General features: G+C 44.0%; 1 protein-coding gene across 4 annotated transcripts in view; it reads right to left on the reverse strand.

Moving 5' to 3' along the window:
• Positions 1–17,936, reverse strand: part of Arid1a (AT-rich interaction domain 1A) — a 77,531-nt gene that overhangs the window by 38,262 nt on the left and 21,333 nt on the right. For all 4 annotated transcript variants that reach the window (XM_076565361.1, XM_076565358.1, XM_076565360.1 and 1 more), the window contains exons 2-4: positions 8,953–9,165; positions 6,125–6,577; positions 4,540–4,656 (exon numbers count right to left, since the gene is read on the reverse strand). In XM_076565361.1, the coding sequence (XP_076421476.1) occupies positions 4,540–4,656; positions 6,125–6,577; positions 8,953–9,165 (783 nt within the window). The remainder of the gene's footprint in view (positions 1–4,539; positions 4,657–6,124; positions 6,578–8,952; positions 9,166–17,936) is intronic.

The following is a 17,936-nucleotide window of genomic DNA, read 5'->3' on the forward strand; positions in this document are numbered from 1 at the left end:
GAAATGACATATAAGATATGGACTAGAGTAGAACACAAGGAATTGGAGAAGAAGCATGAGAATTAAGAGTTTGTAAAAAGGACTGAAAACTAAAAACACATTACTAGGTCTCAGAGACAGCTCAAAGGCAGAGGGAAACAAGAAAGCAGTTTCTCAAAGTGAGTGCTGTCCATGGTCTGCAGAGCCGAATGTCACAAGAGGAGTGATAAAAATGCCCTATTGCACCTACAATCAGAAAAACTGTGATGAGAGGCACAACAATCTGTGTTTCTGATTTCTGTGTAATCATATACAGAATTTTCAGGTTTTTATACTAAGATTAATGAAGGATTAACTCACAGGCTAGAGATAGCTCAGCAGCTAAGAGCACTGGCTGTTCTTCCAATGGACCTAGGTTCAATTCTCAGCACCCACATGATGGCTCACTTCGGTTTCAGGGGATCTGATGCCCCTTTTGGACTGCTCTAGGCACTGCACGCACATAAGGCAAGTAAAACACCCATACACATAAAAGAAAAAAGGGGAAAAAATTTAATTAAAGGCTGGATTAAAGTATTCAAGGTAATAGCATCTAGATGACTTAATACTATTATCTGAGCAAAAAATTCCTCAGAGGAATAAATCAAGATCAGAAACCTCGAGTCCCACAGTGAAGTATCTTAAGTGAAGAGAGTGACAGGAAACTGGAGGGCCTGTCTAATCAGACAGTCCAGCATTTGACTCCTGCTCAGTGAAGAGATGCAAGGGTTCTGCTTAGTGTTTTGTCAGCTTGACACAAGCAGAGTCATTTGGGAAGAGGAGCCTGTAGCAAGTCTGAGGAGGAACATCTTAATTAAATGACTCATGTGAGGGTCCAGCCCCTCTAGGTAATGCCAGCCCAGGGCAGGCGGTCCTGAGTTGCATAAAAAGCAGTGTTCCTCCAGGGCCTCTGCTTTTAGGTTCCTGCTTTAGCTCCTGCCCTGAACTTCTCTTCGGGATAGATTATAAACTATAATCTGAAATGAACCCATTCCTCTCCAAGTGCCTTTTGGTTGTGGAACAAAAACTGAACTAAGACAGCTAGCAGACTTGGATATCCCCTAACAACTGGTAAGGGAGAACCTTGGAGGAACTTAATGACTCCCGCCTTCTTCAGCCGGGATGGTTTTCCTAGCCCAGCTTAAATATCTTTCCCCAAACCAAAAGAATGCCCAAGTATAAACTACCTCTCTATTTCTTGATCCAGGCAGAATAATAATAAAAAAAATAATAATAATTCAAAAAATAAAGTAAGAGCTAGGCATGGTGACACATGCTCATAATTGAGTCAGGAGAATTGCCCTAAGTTCAAGGCCAGCTGAGGCTATACAGCAGCATCTTGTTTCAAAGAAACAAAACTAAACACAAGGACAAGTTGCCAATTCACCTACATGGAGTTTCTTCCACAGAGCAAATGACCCGTTTGGCAGGTTCCTAACGGAAGCCTAAATCTGGAAATGGTACTTGTTCTTGGGATTCCCAGAAACACAACTCTCTCTATTCCTGGAAGGTTAACCTTCATTCAGTGACTGAATCAGAAGGTTTTAGGTTCCCAGTCCTTAGAAGACACACTAGCATGCCTGCCCGTGACCCGTCTCAGGGAAATATCAAATATTTTTCAATCAAAAGGTCAGTAGGTCAAAGCTAACCTGGACACACAAAGAAACCCTCTAGCTAAGGAGTCCCAGAATCAAGAAAACTTTTGAAGGTCAGCAACTTATTACACTGATAGAAATCCATCAATATGAGTTCTTGTCACAAAAGCACACCACCCAAATTTAGCCACATACAATAGATGAGGAAGCATTAGACATTCAAGTGGATGAAGTTCCGGAGTGAGTTGGGTGGCCCAGGGCATTTGGAGCCCCCAATGCTGCAAGCCTGGTGACCTGAGTATGAGACCTGGAACCTTCATAAAGGTGCAAGGAGAAATGGACTCCACGGGCTCTCCGCTGACCTGCACGTGTGCACGGTGGCACATGTGTGCACGGTGGCACATGTGTGCACCCACAGTGATTCAAAGGCATCACTGACAACAGTGAGAAGTTAAAAGTAACTAATTTTGTTGTTGTTTCTGTTGGTTTGGTTTGGTTTGGTTTTTGCTTATGGCTTTGTTTTTGTTTTGATGAGAGTCTCACTGTGTAGCCCTGACTGGTCTGGAACTCCCTTTGTAGACCTGGCTGGCCTTGAACACACCGAGGTTCACCTGAGAAAAAAGTGACTGCTTTATGCATTCACTTCCTCCCAGCATTCGGCAGTTGAGAGTCACCAGCAGAGATCTCACCCGACGGCAGGTCTTCTCTCAGCCTCAGCCTCAGACTAAGCCTCAGACTAAGCAGGACTAAGTCTCTGCACACCTTCCCCTAAAGTCAAGCCTTTTCCCAAGGCTTTGAGGGCAAGCCATGGGAAGCTTCATGATGAAGAGCTACTGCTCTCCATGTATGTGTTCTTTAACAGTCTAGAAGCCACCTGGAGATGGCAGCTTATGACTATAATCTTAGCACTAGAAAGGCAGAGGCTAGCCGGGGACACATACATACTGAAACCTTAACAATTGACAACAAAAAATAAGACCCAGATGCTGTTTCTCCGAAGCTTAAATAACTGGAAGGTTGCAAGCATCCAAGCAGACTCAACTGTTTGTTTGAAACAAACTCTCACACTATTAGCCAGGCTGACCTTGAACTCAGTGATCTTCCTACCTAAGGTTCCCCAGGGCTAGGATAACAACCATAAGCCACCATAATTCTTCACCATTTTAAGACTTCACGATTTTAAGACTTACCTGGACGCGTGTGGTTGAACTCCTGATTCCTAACTGAGACAGAATTTACAATAATGGGGTTGCTACCTACCAAATGATGAGATTTCAGAGAAACTTATTTTATTAGTGTCCAAGAAACTCACTTTTAGAGGCTTAGACTTTCACAAACATTCCCACAACAACCAACAGGTATCAAGCAGTTCCTACACCCTCTGAGATGACTCCAGTGTCAGACATCATGCCTACCATAAACCAAGCATTCTTTATTAACCAGCATTATCAATTACTTCTACCTAAAGCAGCTTAGGGTCCTTTTACAGATGTGAAAGTGAAGGCACAGAAAAGTGAGGGACTTGGCCACAGGTTATAGGCATGGATGCAAAATTAAGATGCAGTTGTAGGAACGTTGGCTTCAGAGCTAACACATATTCTCTCACCCTCCAACACCCACCCCGAGACAGGGTTATCTCTGTGAAGCCCTGACTGTCCTGGAACTCACTCTGCCTCTGCCTCCTGAGGGCTGGGGTGAAAGGTGTGTCCAACCACCACCTGGCTAAATATATCTTTTTTAAGCATGCACTTATTTATTGGGCGTTTCTGTTACATGGATGTGCCACAGCACCCATGAGGTTAGAGGACAACAGGTTATCAGGCTTGGTAGCAGGTGAGCATTTTGGCAGCTCATCCACAGCCCCAGCTCTAGGCTATACTGCCTTTCTGAAGGTCTGGTCAGTTGATTCCACAATCAAGTATTTAGGCATCAAGCACTCTAGATCAAAGCACACATTCACACAAAACCACCCCCAGAACAACGACTTCCTACTCAACTCATGCTCAATATGACATCGAAAGCTTGACTGTACAAGATACCACCTCTGGAACTAATACTAAGCCAAAAACCTAAAACCTAAGGCCTGAAAAGCAAGGTTAAATAAACAGGATCTAGAGAGATAGTTCATCAGTTTAAGAGCTCTGGATGCTCTTGTAGAGGACTTGGGTTCAATTTCCATCACCCACATGGTGGCTCACAACCATCTGAAACTCTAGTCCCAAGGGATACAATGCCCCTTTCTGGCCTCTAAGGGCACAAGGCATGCGTGTCGTGCACAGGAGTATGTTCAGGCTAAACATCCAATAAAGTAAAATTTAAAGAAAGGTAACTTTCCAAATTTTAAATGTAGAAAAATAAGAAAGAAAACAGAAAACAGAACAAACTCTCTTCCTTTTTTGTGGCCGTGGTGGAGAGCAACACTTCTAACATCTACATTTTCTGTCCCTTGTATTAACTACGTCACACATAAGAGGCCCACAGTTTTGAGAAACCAAAACAAAGACTGGAAGTGGAGGCAGACAGGTGGATCCCTATGAATTTGAGACAAGGCAGGGTTATACAGTGAGACCCTGTCACGAACAAACACCAAACAGAACACACCAGAAGCTGGGTATGGTGGTGCACACAAGTGCTCTGGAAGAGGTAAGAAGATCAGGAATTCAGGGGCAGTTTCTACTACATAGAAAGTGCAAAGCTAGTCTGGGATACCAGAGACTGTCTCAAAAACAAACACACAACCCTACATGCAGATCACAAACCTATACCTGGACAAGTCAACAGAACAGATATTCTACAAAGTGAAATCTATGAATTCCCATTCAGAATTTTGAACAACTTAATTTGGGTGCTATCAAAACATCTAAAATTTAGCTGTAGTTCATTTCTTCTCTAGTCCTCACCCTTGACAGGTGTTAGAAATACTCACAGGCAAGCTGGAGGGTCTTGACTGAAGACTCAGGTTCATATCTTCTTGCCCTCCTTTACTGGAGGTCATTGAGGGGGCTGAGGATGCCTGAGACCCAAATGAATCTTGAGAAAGCTCCTATAAGAAAAATAAAAAAGCTGTGAGGGCCTGTCCCACATGGTGATACACCTTTAATCTCAGTGCTTGGCAGGCAGAAGCAGATGGATCCGTAAGTTCCACACACTGTCTCAAAACAATAAGCAACAACAAAAAGAAAGAGAGAGAAACAGACAGACGGACCGGCCGACCACCCCGGCTGGGGCTGGCGAAATGGCTCAGCATCTGCTGCTCCTGTAGAAGACACAGGTTCAGCTTTCAGCATCCACACGAAGGCTCACGACTCACAACCATCTGCAGCTCTATCTAGTTACAGAGGATTCACCACTCTATCCGGGCCTCTGTGGGCATCAGGTACACACAGGGTACACACAGGCAAACATAATAGGCAAAAAACACCCCCCCATACACACACACACACTCAACAAAAACAATTTTAAAAAAAGAGAAAGAGGCAGGCAAGCTTGCTTTGGGTAAAAGAGCTGTGGAGCTTTCTCACCCAGGAGAGCCACGTGTGAGAAATGCTCATGCACATAAATTATCTGACCAAAGACTCAAGCAATGGTTTGTTCTTAAGAATGTCAAGAATAAGCCTGATATGGTAGTCGATGCCTGTAATCCCAGCACTAGGCAGGCTACACCAGAGGGGCAGCAAGTTCAAGGGCAGCCTGGGCTAAAGTGAGGCACTGCCTCAAAAACAAACAAACAAAACACCCTCCAAACAAACTAAAGTCAACAGTGGAACTTGATGGAATTGTCTGTTCACTGCTACCCGAGAGCCATTTCTGGAGGTTGAAGGCAGAAATATAACTAACTGTATTTAGTATCTTGATCAAGCAATTTGGTTTGTTTAAAAAAACAAACAAAAGTAATGCTAGAGCCCCGTCTAAAGCGAGCACTGACAGATGATTTATTTCAATACTGTCACCGTCACAGAAAAATACTTAGGTGCCAGTCATTTTTCCTTATGTGGCTCTAAAAAGAATTATTCTCTAATTCTTAAAATCAAAACTACCCTCAAAAATTAAGAATTTCAGGGCTGGGTATGGTGGTACAAATCTCTAATCCCAGCACTAGTAGTAGAGGTTTCAGACCAGACTTTGTCTAAAACAAACAAAAAATAAAACTCCAAACAGAGAGTTTCAGAATCCAGAATATTCTGGGCAAAAGAACAGAATGGCAGGCAGCGAAAATAAACTGCATATAGTACAGCTAACTCAAGTGATTATTTTGGAAAATGACCAGTCATTTGGGTACTCACGTTCTGATATGCTGGTTGGGGGTAGTGGGAATCAGACCCATAACCATATTTCTTGTCTATAAGATTTTCCATTGCTTTATTTTTTTCACAGAACTACACGTCTTTATGTAGTTCAATCACTCCTGATAGCACATTTACCCAGAATTTAATTGGTTTTTATGCACATGGCCCCAAGCTGTAAGCTGCCTCTGGTCGAGCTCAGGTAGGACAAGAGGTAGAGCAACTCACCTGCGGTGGAGGGAAGCGCTGTTGGGAGTAGGCAGTTTGCTGGGACTGCTGAGGCTGGGGCTGAGGATACGCAGCCTGCTGGGAGAGCGTCGAGGATGCTGGCTGCTGAGGTTGCTGCTGCTGGTAGGGAGACTGTGCCTGTGGTTGTGAGTAGGGGGGCTGGCTCTGGGGGTGCTGTTGTGCAGTGGACTGCTGAGAGGGGTACGGAGTTGGGGACTGCTGATGAGGAGGCTGGGATGGCTGCTGGGAATACGGTGGCTGAGAGGACTGAAGCTGTGGTTGCTGAGTCTGCGGCTGCTGCTGATATGAAGGCTGCGCATGAGGGGTCTGGGATGGTGGTTGCTGGGAGTAAGGTGGCTGCTGCTGCTGGGGATGAGGACTTTGCTGGTTATAGTACGGAGTCTGGCCCTGCTGACCATACCCACTGGGGCCTTGCTGTCCATAAGGTGGAATCTGTAAGAAAGAAAAGAGACTTTAAGGACTGACTCACCTGGATGAAGAAAGGTGAGGAGCAATGCCTGAAGATGGGTATGTAAAGCAGTCACGCCTCATCTCATATAAAGTCCAGGTTTCTTCTACCATCCTCTCTAAACTAAGCCATAAAGAATGGTCAAATTTGCTGGTCAGAGGCGGTGGTGGAGACGGTGGTGGTGGCGGCGGCGGCGACGGCAGTGCACGCCTTTAATCCCAGAACTCAGGAGGTGGATCTCTGTGAGTTCGAGGCCAGCCTGGGCTACAGAATGAGTTCCAGGAGAGGTACAAAGCTGTACAGAGAAACTCTGCCTTGGAAAACTCATAGATAGATAGATAGATAGATAGATAGATAGATAGATAGATAGATAGATAGATAGATAGATAGATAGATAGATAGATAGATAGATAGACAGACAATGATTGATAGATAGATGAGAGAGAGAGAGAGAGAGATAGACAGACGATGATAGATAGATAGATAGATAGATAGATAGATAGATAGATAGATAGATAGATAGATAGATAGATAGATGGATGAAATAAGACCAGACTTGTTTACATATAAGACTGAATTCACTATTTTGAGCCAGGTGTTGGTGGCGCCTTTAATCTCAGCTCTCGAGAGGCAGAGCAGGAAAAATCTCTGTGAGTTTGAGGCCAGCCTGGTCTACAGAGCAAGATCAAGGACAGGCACCAAAACTACACAGGGAAACTGTCTTAAAAAAAACCAAGTAAGTTATTTTCCCTAGTGAGCCTATCGTTTGTATCATGACCTAGGTTGTTTTTATGTTAGGAATTTTATCCTAACCACAATGAAGAAGCACTAGAAGCCTGGTTCAAATAATTGAAGGTCTAGTGTTTAGTAATCAGAATAGTATACAAATCACTAAGCTACATTGGTTCTCTCTTCACTTTAAAAATATTCAGGGGCTATAGTAGTTACTGTGTTTACCTAGCATGCACAAAGTCCCCAATACTACATAAACCAGGCAGGATGAATGGAGGATGCCTCTTCCACCACACTACTGATGACCAAGAGGCAGAACATCAGGAAGTCAAAGGTCATTCTGGCTATTAGAGTTAGAGGCCATGCATGACACTACATTAAGAAAGAACTCCGTGTCATCTCTCAGTTTTCTCATAGAAAGAGCAGGGAGTGATGGCGTTATGCCTTCAGTCCCACCACCTGAGTCAGAGGCAGGCAAAACTGAGTTCAAGGTCAGCCTGGTCTACACAGAGAGACCCTGCCCGTCCCCCAAAAAAAGCAGCAGCAGCTGGGCCGTGGTGGTGCATTTCATCCCAGCACTTGGGAGGCAGAGGCAGGCAGATCTATGAGTTCCTTGCCAGCCTAGTTGGTCTACCCAGTGAGTTCCAGGATAGCCAGGGCCATACAGAGAAACTCTGTCTTGGAAAAAAAGAAGAAAAGGAAGTATATACATTTCATTTTCTGTATTTAAAGACACTCTTTGCTCTAAAGTTTTAGAAATAATTTCAGACTTCATATACTGCCCTTTACCTTTTTGTTACTCGGACATAAACAGCAGAAAATCTGCCAACCCAAAAACAATGAAAAGATGATAAGATATTGGGGTCAACAATATGGCTTAGCAGATAAGACACTTGCCACCAAGCCTGATGACCTGAGTTCAATCCCTGGGACCTATTAGAGCAAGGTGTCCTCTGCTGTGAGACCTGGCATCTTGTCCTCATCCCCAAATAAATAATAGTAATATAATTTTTTAAACGGTGACAGTGCAGGGGCTGGGGGTGGAGCTCGGTAGCAGAGTCCCATCTAGCATGCTTGGGTGGGGCCTTGGGCCTAATTCTCTGCACTGAAAACCAAACCAACCCCCGCCCCAAAACAATGGCATGGTTAATGAGACAGACTGACATGATGAGAGGAAGTCTCATCTGTAACAGCACTGATCCCATCTTTACTGTTCATTATAGTCCCTTTTTTTTCACACTAAGTCTTCTTAAACATTCTCTTTGACTCAGGCAGCTTCTGTTACAGGCCATGAGGAAGGTGAAGGACCACAAGGCAAATGCACAAATAGCTTCTACTGCAGTAACAATGAACAGGTGCTCAGCCATGACCTTTCCACCATCTAGCCTCCCAAGGGAAGACCAGCCAGGTCAAGAAAAAAAAGACAGGTAGATTTGGTTCAAATCCCAAGATATGTTGAGACAGACAGAAAGACAGACAGATATAGGATGTATGTCTATCTTGTCTACGCTATGTCTATCCTGTCCTTATTAGCTAGCATATGTGCATATCAAGAGGAGGTCTGAAAGCCATTCTAATCCTCACACACCCATTGTAGACAGCAAAGAAGGTCAATGTCATCATATACCTGCTGTGCATAAGAGAGGCCGCCCATGGCACTCTGAGCCCGGCCCTGCATGGTCATTGGATACCGCTGTGGAGTCTGGGACCCATATGGCTGCCCTGGGTACCCATGTCCTTGTTGCGGTCCTGAAGGAGGTCCCTGTTGTTGCGAGTATGGGTTAGTCCCACCATACGGCTGAGGTCTCATCTTTCCCATCTGATCCATTGGACTGGATGGCTACAAAAATAAAGAACATTTTCATTAACCTCAAATTTTGATGGCCTCTGGCCGGCATGAACATATAGAGGTCTTTTTAAAGTCCACATGCCACATAAGAAACCAGTTATTATGGAAAGGTAATGGGACAGATCTAGTAACCCTTAAGAAGTCATTCACCTCTTTACGGAACTTAAGATTTTCATAAGTAAAATGATAACGCCATGTCAAAGCTTTTGGAAGCTTCAAAAGCTGAGATACAGAAGCATCCTAGAAAACTGAAAAGGAGGCGGGGGGGGGGGGGGGGTGGGGGGGGGGGGAGAACTGATTCCATAGTCCATTAACGGAAACTTTTTCTTTGCATGTTTGTAATGCTATAGCAAAGTAGTTCAATTTATGCTTTCTTCAAACGAGCAACAAGGCTAAGTAATAGCTGTTGAAAGGACAGTAATGAATTTGGAGCCTTGTTTATTTCAAGTGAAAATCCATTTCATTTAAAACTGAAGAATTTCAAAGTAAAGGACAGAACCTTGTCTCTTCAAGGAACAAGCAATGGGACTAGAGAAACGCTCAGCAGTTAGGGCATTAGGTTTGGTTCCCAGCACTGGGTGGCTCACAACACCTCTAACTCCAGTTCTAGGGGATTCAATGACCTCCTCTTCTGATCTTAGCAGGCCACATGGCAAAACACACATGGCAAAACACACGTGCACAAGCACGCATAAAAAAACATACCCACATAAACACACTGAGACACAAATAAAAAGAAACCTTTAAATAAACAAGTAGCAAGCTATAGGCCGAGTGTGGAGGCACACATCTTTAATCCCAGCCAGACCCAGGATGATCGGGAGTTCAAGGTCATCCTAAGATAAAAAGTGAGTTTGAGACCAGTCTGGGTTAAATGAGACCCGTCTCAAAAAGCCAAAAGGAACAAAGTACAACACTAACATCATAAGCTCCAAAGTTCAAAGCACAGGCATCAATGTACAAATAATGTACAAATACAGCTTTCTAGCTGGGCATGGTGGCTCACACCTATAATCCCAGCACTTAGGAGACTCCAGCTGAGGGGTTGCTGTGCATCTGAGGTGACCCTTAAGGAATTTCAGGCCAACTTGAGCAGGTAATGAGATCCTGTCTCAAGATGATAGATGATAGCTAGATAGATTAGATAGATAGATAGATAGATAGATAGATAGATAGATAGATAGATAGATAGATAGATAGATAGATAAAGATACACAGACAGATACTTGAAAATTCATGTGACTTTCCAGTCCTTTATGGTTCTACAGATTCAATCAGCTCATTCACTTTCTGATCCTACTGGAGCTACAAAAGACAGTCCGAACATACTTTCCTCTACCAAAGATACCTCTCTGTATCTACTGGTGAGAAGAGGAGGTAAAAATTCTAAATATCTCTCAAATACACTCAGTTGCAGGATAGTTTCAGAGCCTAATACAAAACTTGAAACAGAATCTTAAATTGGGAGTAGGGAGTAAATAAAAGTAGTCTAGGTATAGATGTCATTAACTCTTAAATGAAGGAGCTCAGTAAGTCAGTAGCACACATCAAGATCACCTGGAGAGCTTGTTAAACCACAGACCACTGGCATCCATCTGTGATTCAGCAGGTTCAAATAGGGCCCAGGATATGCATATTTGTAACAAGTTCCCTGGGGATCATACTTCTGGGGACATAGTGGCTCTAGGTTCAACTCCCAGTTTTGGGGAGGATGGGGGCTAAATGAGGGTGGCTGGAGGTGGTCTAGATCATCCCTAGGGTTCTTTCTAGTTCTATTATTCAATAAATACTAGATTACTTAAAAACGTAAGATGTGCTCCATTTAAACGGTTGCTCGCCTCTTCCTTCTTCCATCCCTCTCCCCTCTTGTGTTTTTATACAAGAAGTAGAGCTATTGGGGAGGAATATCCAACTGTCAACAACAACAACAACAACAACAACAACAACAACACCAGAAGCTAGTGGAGGGGGTATGGTGGTCACACCTGTAACCCCAGCTGCTCAGAAGATGAGGCAGGATCGTCACAGATTCAAAGCTAGCTTGGTCTACATATAGCAAGTCCTAGGCCAGCCACGGCTACGTAGATGGTAGCTTTGTTTGTTTGTTTGTTTGTTTTCAAAGAGAAACAAAATGAAGCAGAAGCAAAGTTCTTTCAGGCTATGCATAAATTTCAACTAAAAAGGTAACCATGGAGGTGGGAGTACTTCCTTCCCAAACTAGAGAATCACAGAAAAACTGTGTCCCAAATCACTACCCTTCAGTGTCATTCCAGGGCTATTTCCAACAATCCTAACTTCTATATCAGAGGCCCCAATAATGCTCCCAATCAGAATTCTGGCACCTACATGCGTTATTTTGGGACTATTTAGGACATTCAAGTTTAACAAAATTTGGGCTAGTGAGAAATACCAAAATTTTCCCCAATACTGTTGGCAATGGTGCAAGACTCTGTGTGTGTGTGTGTGTGTGTGTGTGTGTGTGTGTGTGTGTGTGTGTGTGTTGGGGGGGGGGTTTAAATGACACACATCACACCTCACCTCATCCCAGGCTACAGGGACTGTCTGAGGCCCTCAACCGAAGACAACAGAATTTTCTACACGGAGAGACCAGCATGCCCTGGCTATCTTTCAGCCTAGGCCTGTCCAGAACACCAGAACAATTACCATGGTGTTGCTGTGGCTCTTCTACAGCAATCAATGGCTGCAGAATAGAATTTTTCATGAAGCTTCATAAATGACCAGGCCTCAAGGTTCCAATTTTGTTGATGTGGGAGGCCTTAAGCTCCTCACCACTTTAGATCCATGAATGATTCTGATACATGATTAGCTGGGAACATTATTTATTCAGTAAAATGGAATGACTGTGATGTGTTACTATTACACACTTAAAATATGAAACGTAACTGGGGAACTGAATTATTTGCTTTTTTCCTCCTTAGACAGATTTTGCTGCATGTAGACCAGGCTAACCTCAAACTTGGCAATCTCCCTGCTTAGCCTCAAAGTACTGGGATTAAAGGTGTGGACTGCCACTTTTTATTTTTATTGTTTTTTGTTGTTTTTTTGAGACAATGTTTCTCTGTGTAGCTCTGACTGTTCTGGAACATTTGTAGAACCAAGCTGGCCCCAAACTCAGAGATTTACCTGCTTCCGCCTCCTGAGTGCACCACTGCCTGGCTATTTTTACTATTTGTATACTTTAGTTTTGCAGTCCTAGGGATTGAACACAAGGCCTGATACATGCTAGATAGACATTCTACCGGATAAATATTCTACCACTGGTCCCTTATTTTACTTTTTATTGGAAGAGGGTCTTACTAAGTTGCCCAGGATAACTATGAACTTTAAAAAATAGATTTATGGCCGGGCGGTGGTGGCGCACGCCTTTAATCCCAGCACTCGGGAGGCAGAGCCAGGCGGATCTCTGTGAGTTCTCTGTGAGTTCGAGGCCAGCCTGGACTACCAAGTGAGTTCCAGGAAAAGGCACAAAGCTACACAGAGAAACCCTGTCTCGAAAAACCAAAAAAAAAAAAAAAAGATTTATGTATTTTGTGTGTATGAGTGTTTGCCTAACTATATCCATCTATGCACCATGTGTGTGTCTGACATCCAGTGAGTCCAAAAGAGGATGCCGGAATTCCCTAGAACTGTACAGTTGGGAGCCACAATGTGGGTGCTGAGAATCAAACTCCAGTCTTCTGTAAGAACAAGTGCTCTTAACAGCTGAGTCCTAAATTAAAGGCTTGTGCTGCTAAGCTTGGCATTTTACTTATATTAGTTAATTTATTATTTGTTAATTACTTCTTTTAAGTCAGGATCTCAAGTAGCATAGGATGGCCTCAAACAAGCTATATAGCAAAAGATGACCATGAACTGCTGATTTTCCTAACTCCATCCAGCTCCCCCAAGTGCTGGGATTAAAGGCATGTGCCACCATATCCAGGGTATGTGGTGCCTGGGATCAAATCCAGTGCAAAATTTACATTAGACAAGTACTCTACCAACTAAGCTATCCATATAATCACATATGACTAGTGGCTACCCTACTACAATGTAGTTTGAGGGTAATGTTTCTAAATAATTTACCACTTCCTACTAAATATGGCTCCAAACTTCCTACTGAACCCCACACAATATTAACATATAGAAAAAGTAAAGAGTGTAGTAATTTGATAGACTTGGGGCTCAAATTCTCAATGTCTGGCCTTGAACGCTTTAGTTTATGACCTAAAATGCACATAATGAACAATTCCCCACAGCCTGGTGTGGGGTACTCATGGTCACGCCTATAATCTCAGCACCTGGGAAGCTGAAGCAGGAGGATCATCATGAGTTCTGTGCAAACCAAAATTACAAAGTAATCTCTAGGCCAGACTGGGCTACAGAATGAGGAACCCCTGCCCCCCAAAAAAGCTTCCCACAGTGCTTATATTTAAATGCCCAATAAATGATAGCTATTATCAACAATGACAAACTGCCACCCCATGCTATAAATTCCAAGCTCTGTTCTGGTTCTTGATTCTGCTGTCTTATCCACAATGGCTTCCTCTCACCCCAGTGCCAGCAACAGAACTTAAGGCCTTGTGTGTACTCTCCGCTGTCCCTCCCTCCAGCCCTACCCTGGCTTCTAGCAGTTCAGCTCAGCCTCCAACATACAACACGGTGTCACTTTCAGCTCACTCTGCACTTCTCACACTTCCTTCTAAACGACCCAATGTAAATTTCGTAACGCATTATAAGGCTTAATAACAGTGACAACTCCAATAAACAGGCTGTATTTCTGAAGTCCACGTTAGTTTTGTCTTGTTTTGAAATGGCAGGGAATCTCACTGTTGCCAAAATTGCACTTGAATTCCTGGGTTCAAGACTCTAGAATGGGGGTGTGGGGAGAGGAAGGGGGGGGAAATGCGGTCAGGATGTAAAATAAATAACTCACTCCAGGATGGCTGGGATTACAGTATATACTTTGGCTAAGTTCTGGGACACAAGAGTTCAGGCATTTTATTTACAAAGTCTTCTCGATGCCCCAAGTACAACTGCAATGATGTGTACTCCAGAGAGAAAGCACAGTTCAAACTATCCAGCCAGAAGCTGAAAGACATCTTCAACCCCAAAACAGATTGTAACTTTGGGGGCAGTCCAAGAATTGCTTCTCAAAATCAAACTGACATTATTTTATTTGGTCATCACTCGTTCCCCTCATCAAAGGCTTATCATGGTCAACAGACTATGCAGCTTATTTGGCAAATGAAAATATATTCAGCTCAAACAACCAGACCACCCTGGTCTCATGTCAAAGTTAAATATCTGCTCATATCAAAAGAGAATTTAATTTACACTTCTGAGATTTAAAAATATTGTCAAAGATATATGGTTTGTAGTTATGGAAAAAAAGGCACCATCAATCTCTTAAAGTAGAGAATAACATTAAATCTTCATTGATCAGTCTTATTGAAACAGAACATTTTCTACTACATGTAAAGTAGAACCGCCAATCTCCGTAGTCAGCAGCCACAAAGGAGGAGATGGGAACACCAAATCAGAGCTGCAAAAGAGCCAGAGATTCCACTCTGGAAAAGACAGAGAGGAAACCCTTTCAATGGGAAACCACAGGAGTAGATTACTGTGATTACACTTCAAAAGCAAAGACTCTGCCACAGAGACACATAATTGAGAGGAAAATGCTGGCCCTTGATCAGGGAAGTCAGGCCCCCCGCTACATACTCTCCGGCATTCATAAAAAATAAAAATGAAAAGGGGGAAGGAGCCACAAGAAAACACACTCCCTCTACCACTTAGCTCCTTCCAGATCACTGGCCAAGTTATAAAGTGCCCGACAAATCAAAGAACGCAGTTCAGGGGCTTCAAAGGCAAGATGCTTAGCAGGCTTATCTGTCTGAATATGTTCAGTACAAACAGCTTGCAGACTAGCCACTTGCAGAGCTCCCCTGCTCCCAGCAAATGGAATTACATACAAGCACCTCCAGACCAGGTGGCTGCCGGGATCCCTCACAAGTTCTCAATGTACCAAGGAAAGCCAGTGACCCTGTGAACTGTTGAATGTAACAAACTGAGTTTTAAGGTTCATCGGGGTTAAGAGTCAGAGAATCAAAAGTAACCAATTTCAGGACACTCAAAAGATTAAACATAGTTGCAAATCTCTATCTGACCATGAGCCACCGAGGAGACAAGACCAAGCACTAACACTTCCAAACACCAAGAGATAACATTCCCCATATCATGTGGTAATGGCACCAGAAAAAAGAAACTGTAATTTTGAAATACAAGTCTGAGAAGGACTCGGAGTCCCAAGCCAAAGGTGCACAGAGGAAGTGATCAGAAGTAGAGGTAAGGGTCAACTTTAACGCCCAGCAGTGCCAAAGACTGAAAAGAATAAAATGGAAAGGTTGGGTCAGGGACTGCCAAGAGCATCCATCGTCAGAAAGAAGTCCTGAGCAATACACACTTGTACTTTCACTCTGGATGCCAACTAGTCGGTGCCAGGATAAACCTAGAGCCATACCCTTGGATTTGGGACCTCCAAGTATTATTTCTTACTTCTTGTGCTTTCAATTTATTCCTAGCCAGATTTGTTTATGAGTTTTAATAATAACAATAAAAAATGCATCCCTGGCTCTTTAACCGAAAGAACCCCCTAATTGATTCCCACAGTAATTAACCTGCATTTTACCTCAGAGAGCGGTAGTTAAGGAAGTCGGCACTGCTATTTATAACTCATCTCAAATTGAGGGCAGACTGCCTAAAATCTAACACATCCCAGCTGTACTCCTGTTTGAACTGGGGCCAAGGGAATTTTTTAAAGCAATCTTGGCACCGAATGAATGACACCAACAGTAGGAGAGCGCGAGTGGTTGTGTTGTGGTGACGTAGCACTGGAGGGGGGGGGCAGTGTACTGTGATCCCTCCCGTGCGTGCCTGCTGCCTGAGTCCCAGTACAGTAAGCTGGGAACCGCCCACTGAGAGCCAAACACAGGAAAAGCCTTTTCCTGTGGACCGCCTCGAAGTGAGAAACACATGGCTAATCTGCATAAACTCGAAGCCACACCGCCCCTGCCAGGAAGGTTAGTGCTCGTAATCTCTGGCCATGGAGCTGGCTGCCTGGGAAGACTTGGACTGGCGCCTGATAACCCAGAAAGAGCCGAGAGAACAGATGGGTAAGGACCCCAGCAGAATACAGCCCCGGGTCACGTGACTCGCCACATGGCCCCGCCAGCACAAACTATTGTCTGGCTGCAGAGCTCCTATACAAAGGCACCAGGCCTCCACTTCCTGTGATTCTAGGGACTGGCAGCAGCTGTTGATCAGTTCCCAGAGCGGACCCTCCTCTGTTAAGGAGCACTCCAGGCAGAGATAAGTACAAAAGTTAAGGCCTCTCCCAACCGGCAAACTTTCCCTTTCCCAGCCGGCTCCACAGACAGAATTCTTAGGAGACTTCCCCTGCAGGAACAGCCTTGTTCCCTAGTACATAAATGGACCAGCAGAAATCACTCCCATTCTCCCTTTTTTCTATCACTACAGACTATCCTTGCCCTCCCTCCCTCCCACCCCAACCGCCACCTGTACACCATGGCCTTGAAGACATCAGATTCCTAACCAAATCCAAGAGCAAGTACTATGAAACCAGCTCAGACGTTTCTATCCCGAGACCCTGCCTCCTAAAAAGAGACTCTACAGGGTTAGGAGACAGGATGTTACTTTGTTCTTTTGAGATGGGGTCTTGCTATCTTGTCCAGGCTGGTTTGTAACTCTTGGGATCAAATGATCATGAGCAGTGCTGGGACGACAGGCAGCTATGTCATACCCAGCCCCCTGTTTTACTTTTAAACAGGGCAACATGACGACATGAGAGGACAACAACCAACTCCTAACCTCCTATTTGGCCTTACCAGAGCGACCTCATCCATGGAGAAATGGAAATTAGATTAGGTGGGAAAACGACAATCTTATCACATACATTAACATTTATCCAGAGTCAACCCCACCTGGCCTACGAGTCTCATTATCTATCATCTTACAAAAGATAAAAAAGACGACAGTTCATTCAAGTTCTGAACAAACTGGTCACCTGCCCCTCTCTGTGGGTGGTGCAACCTCCATTCCCAAGTCAGTTTTGTTGCCTTAAACTCTTTCCAACTTCCCCTGTGTTTACAAGGGGAGTACAAGACTGTATTTCCAACACATCAGGGCTGGGGCCAGACCTAAGGTCCTTCCGAACCCACACCACCTCATAATGATACAAAACAAGCGAGGCATGGCCTGACACATTGCTACAACCTCTGCACTTAGGACAAGGACGGCCTGGGTTATATGCATTCAGTTTAGGGGGAGGGGGAAAGCTAGATTGTGACTCAAAATAAAAAAGGTATTTGGACTATGGATCTCTATCCAAACCAAAGGAGCATAGAAAACTTAGCAAGGTTTAGAAAAGGAGACAGAAAGAGAGTCACTAAACCATCCAATAAAACTAACCGAGTATGAGAGCCAATTAATAACCACTTCACAGCTGCCCACCCAAAAGAAGCATGCCAGAAAAACCACAGCCGGGTGGCTGGTGTTCTTTCCTTCTTCACTGGCACCAGAAAGAGAGCAGCTAGAGCACCAAACTTGAGAGCAGCCCTTCATCAGCCACTTCTGACGGCGAGGAAAGAAAGCTCGTGCTACAATGAAGACTGCTTTTCGTAAGACTGGACTTGCATCCCAATGTTCCTACTTCCAACTATAGAATCTCTAAGGAAAACAAT

This window comes from Peromyscus maniculatus, chromosome 2, assembly GCF_049852395.1.
Source record: "Peromyscus maniculatus bairdii isolate BWxNUB_F1_BW_parent chromosome 2, HU_Pman_BW_mat_3.1, whole genome shotgun sequence".
NCBI classification, from domain to species: domain Eukaryota; kingdom Metazoa; phylum Chordata; class Mammalia; order Rodentia; family Cricetidae; genus Peromyscus; species Peromyscus maniculatus.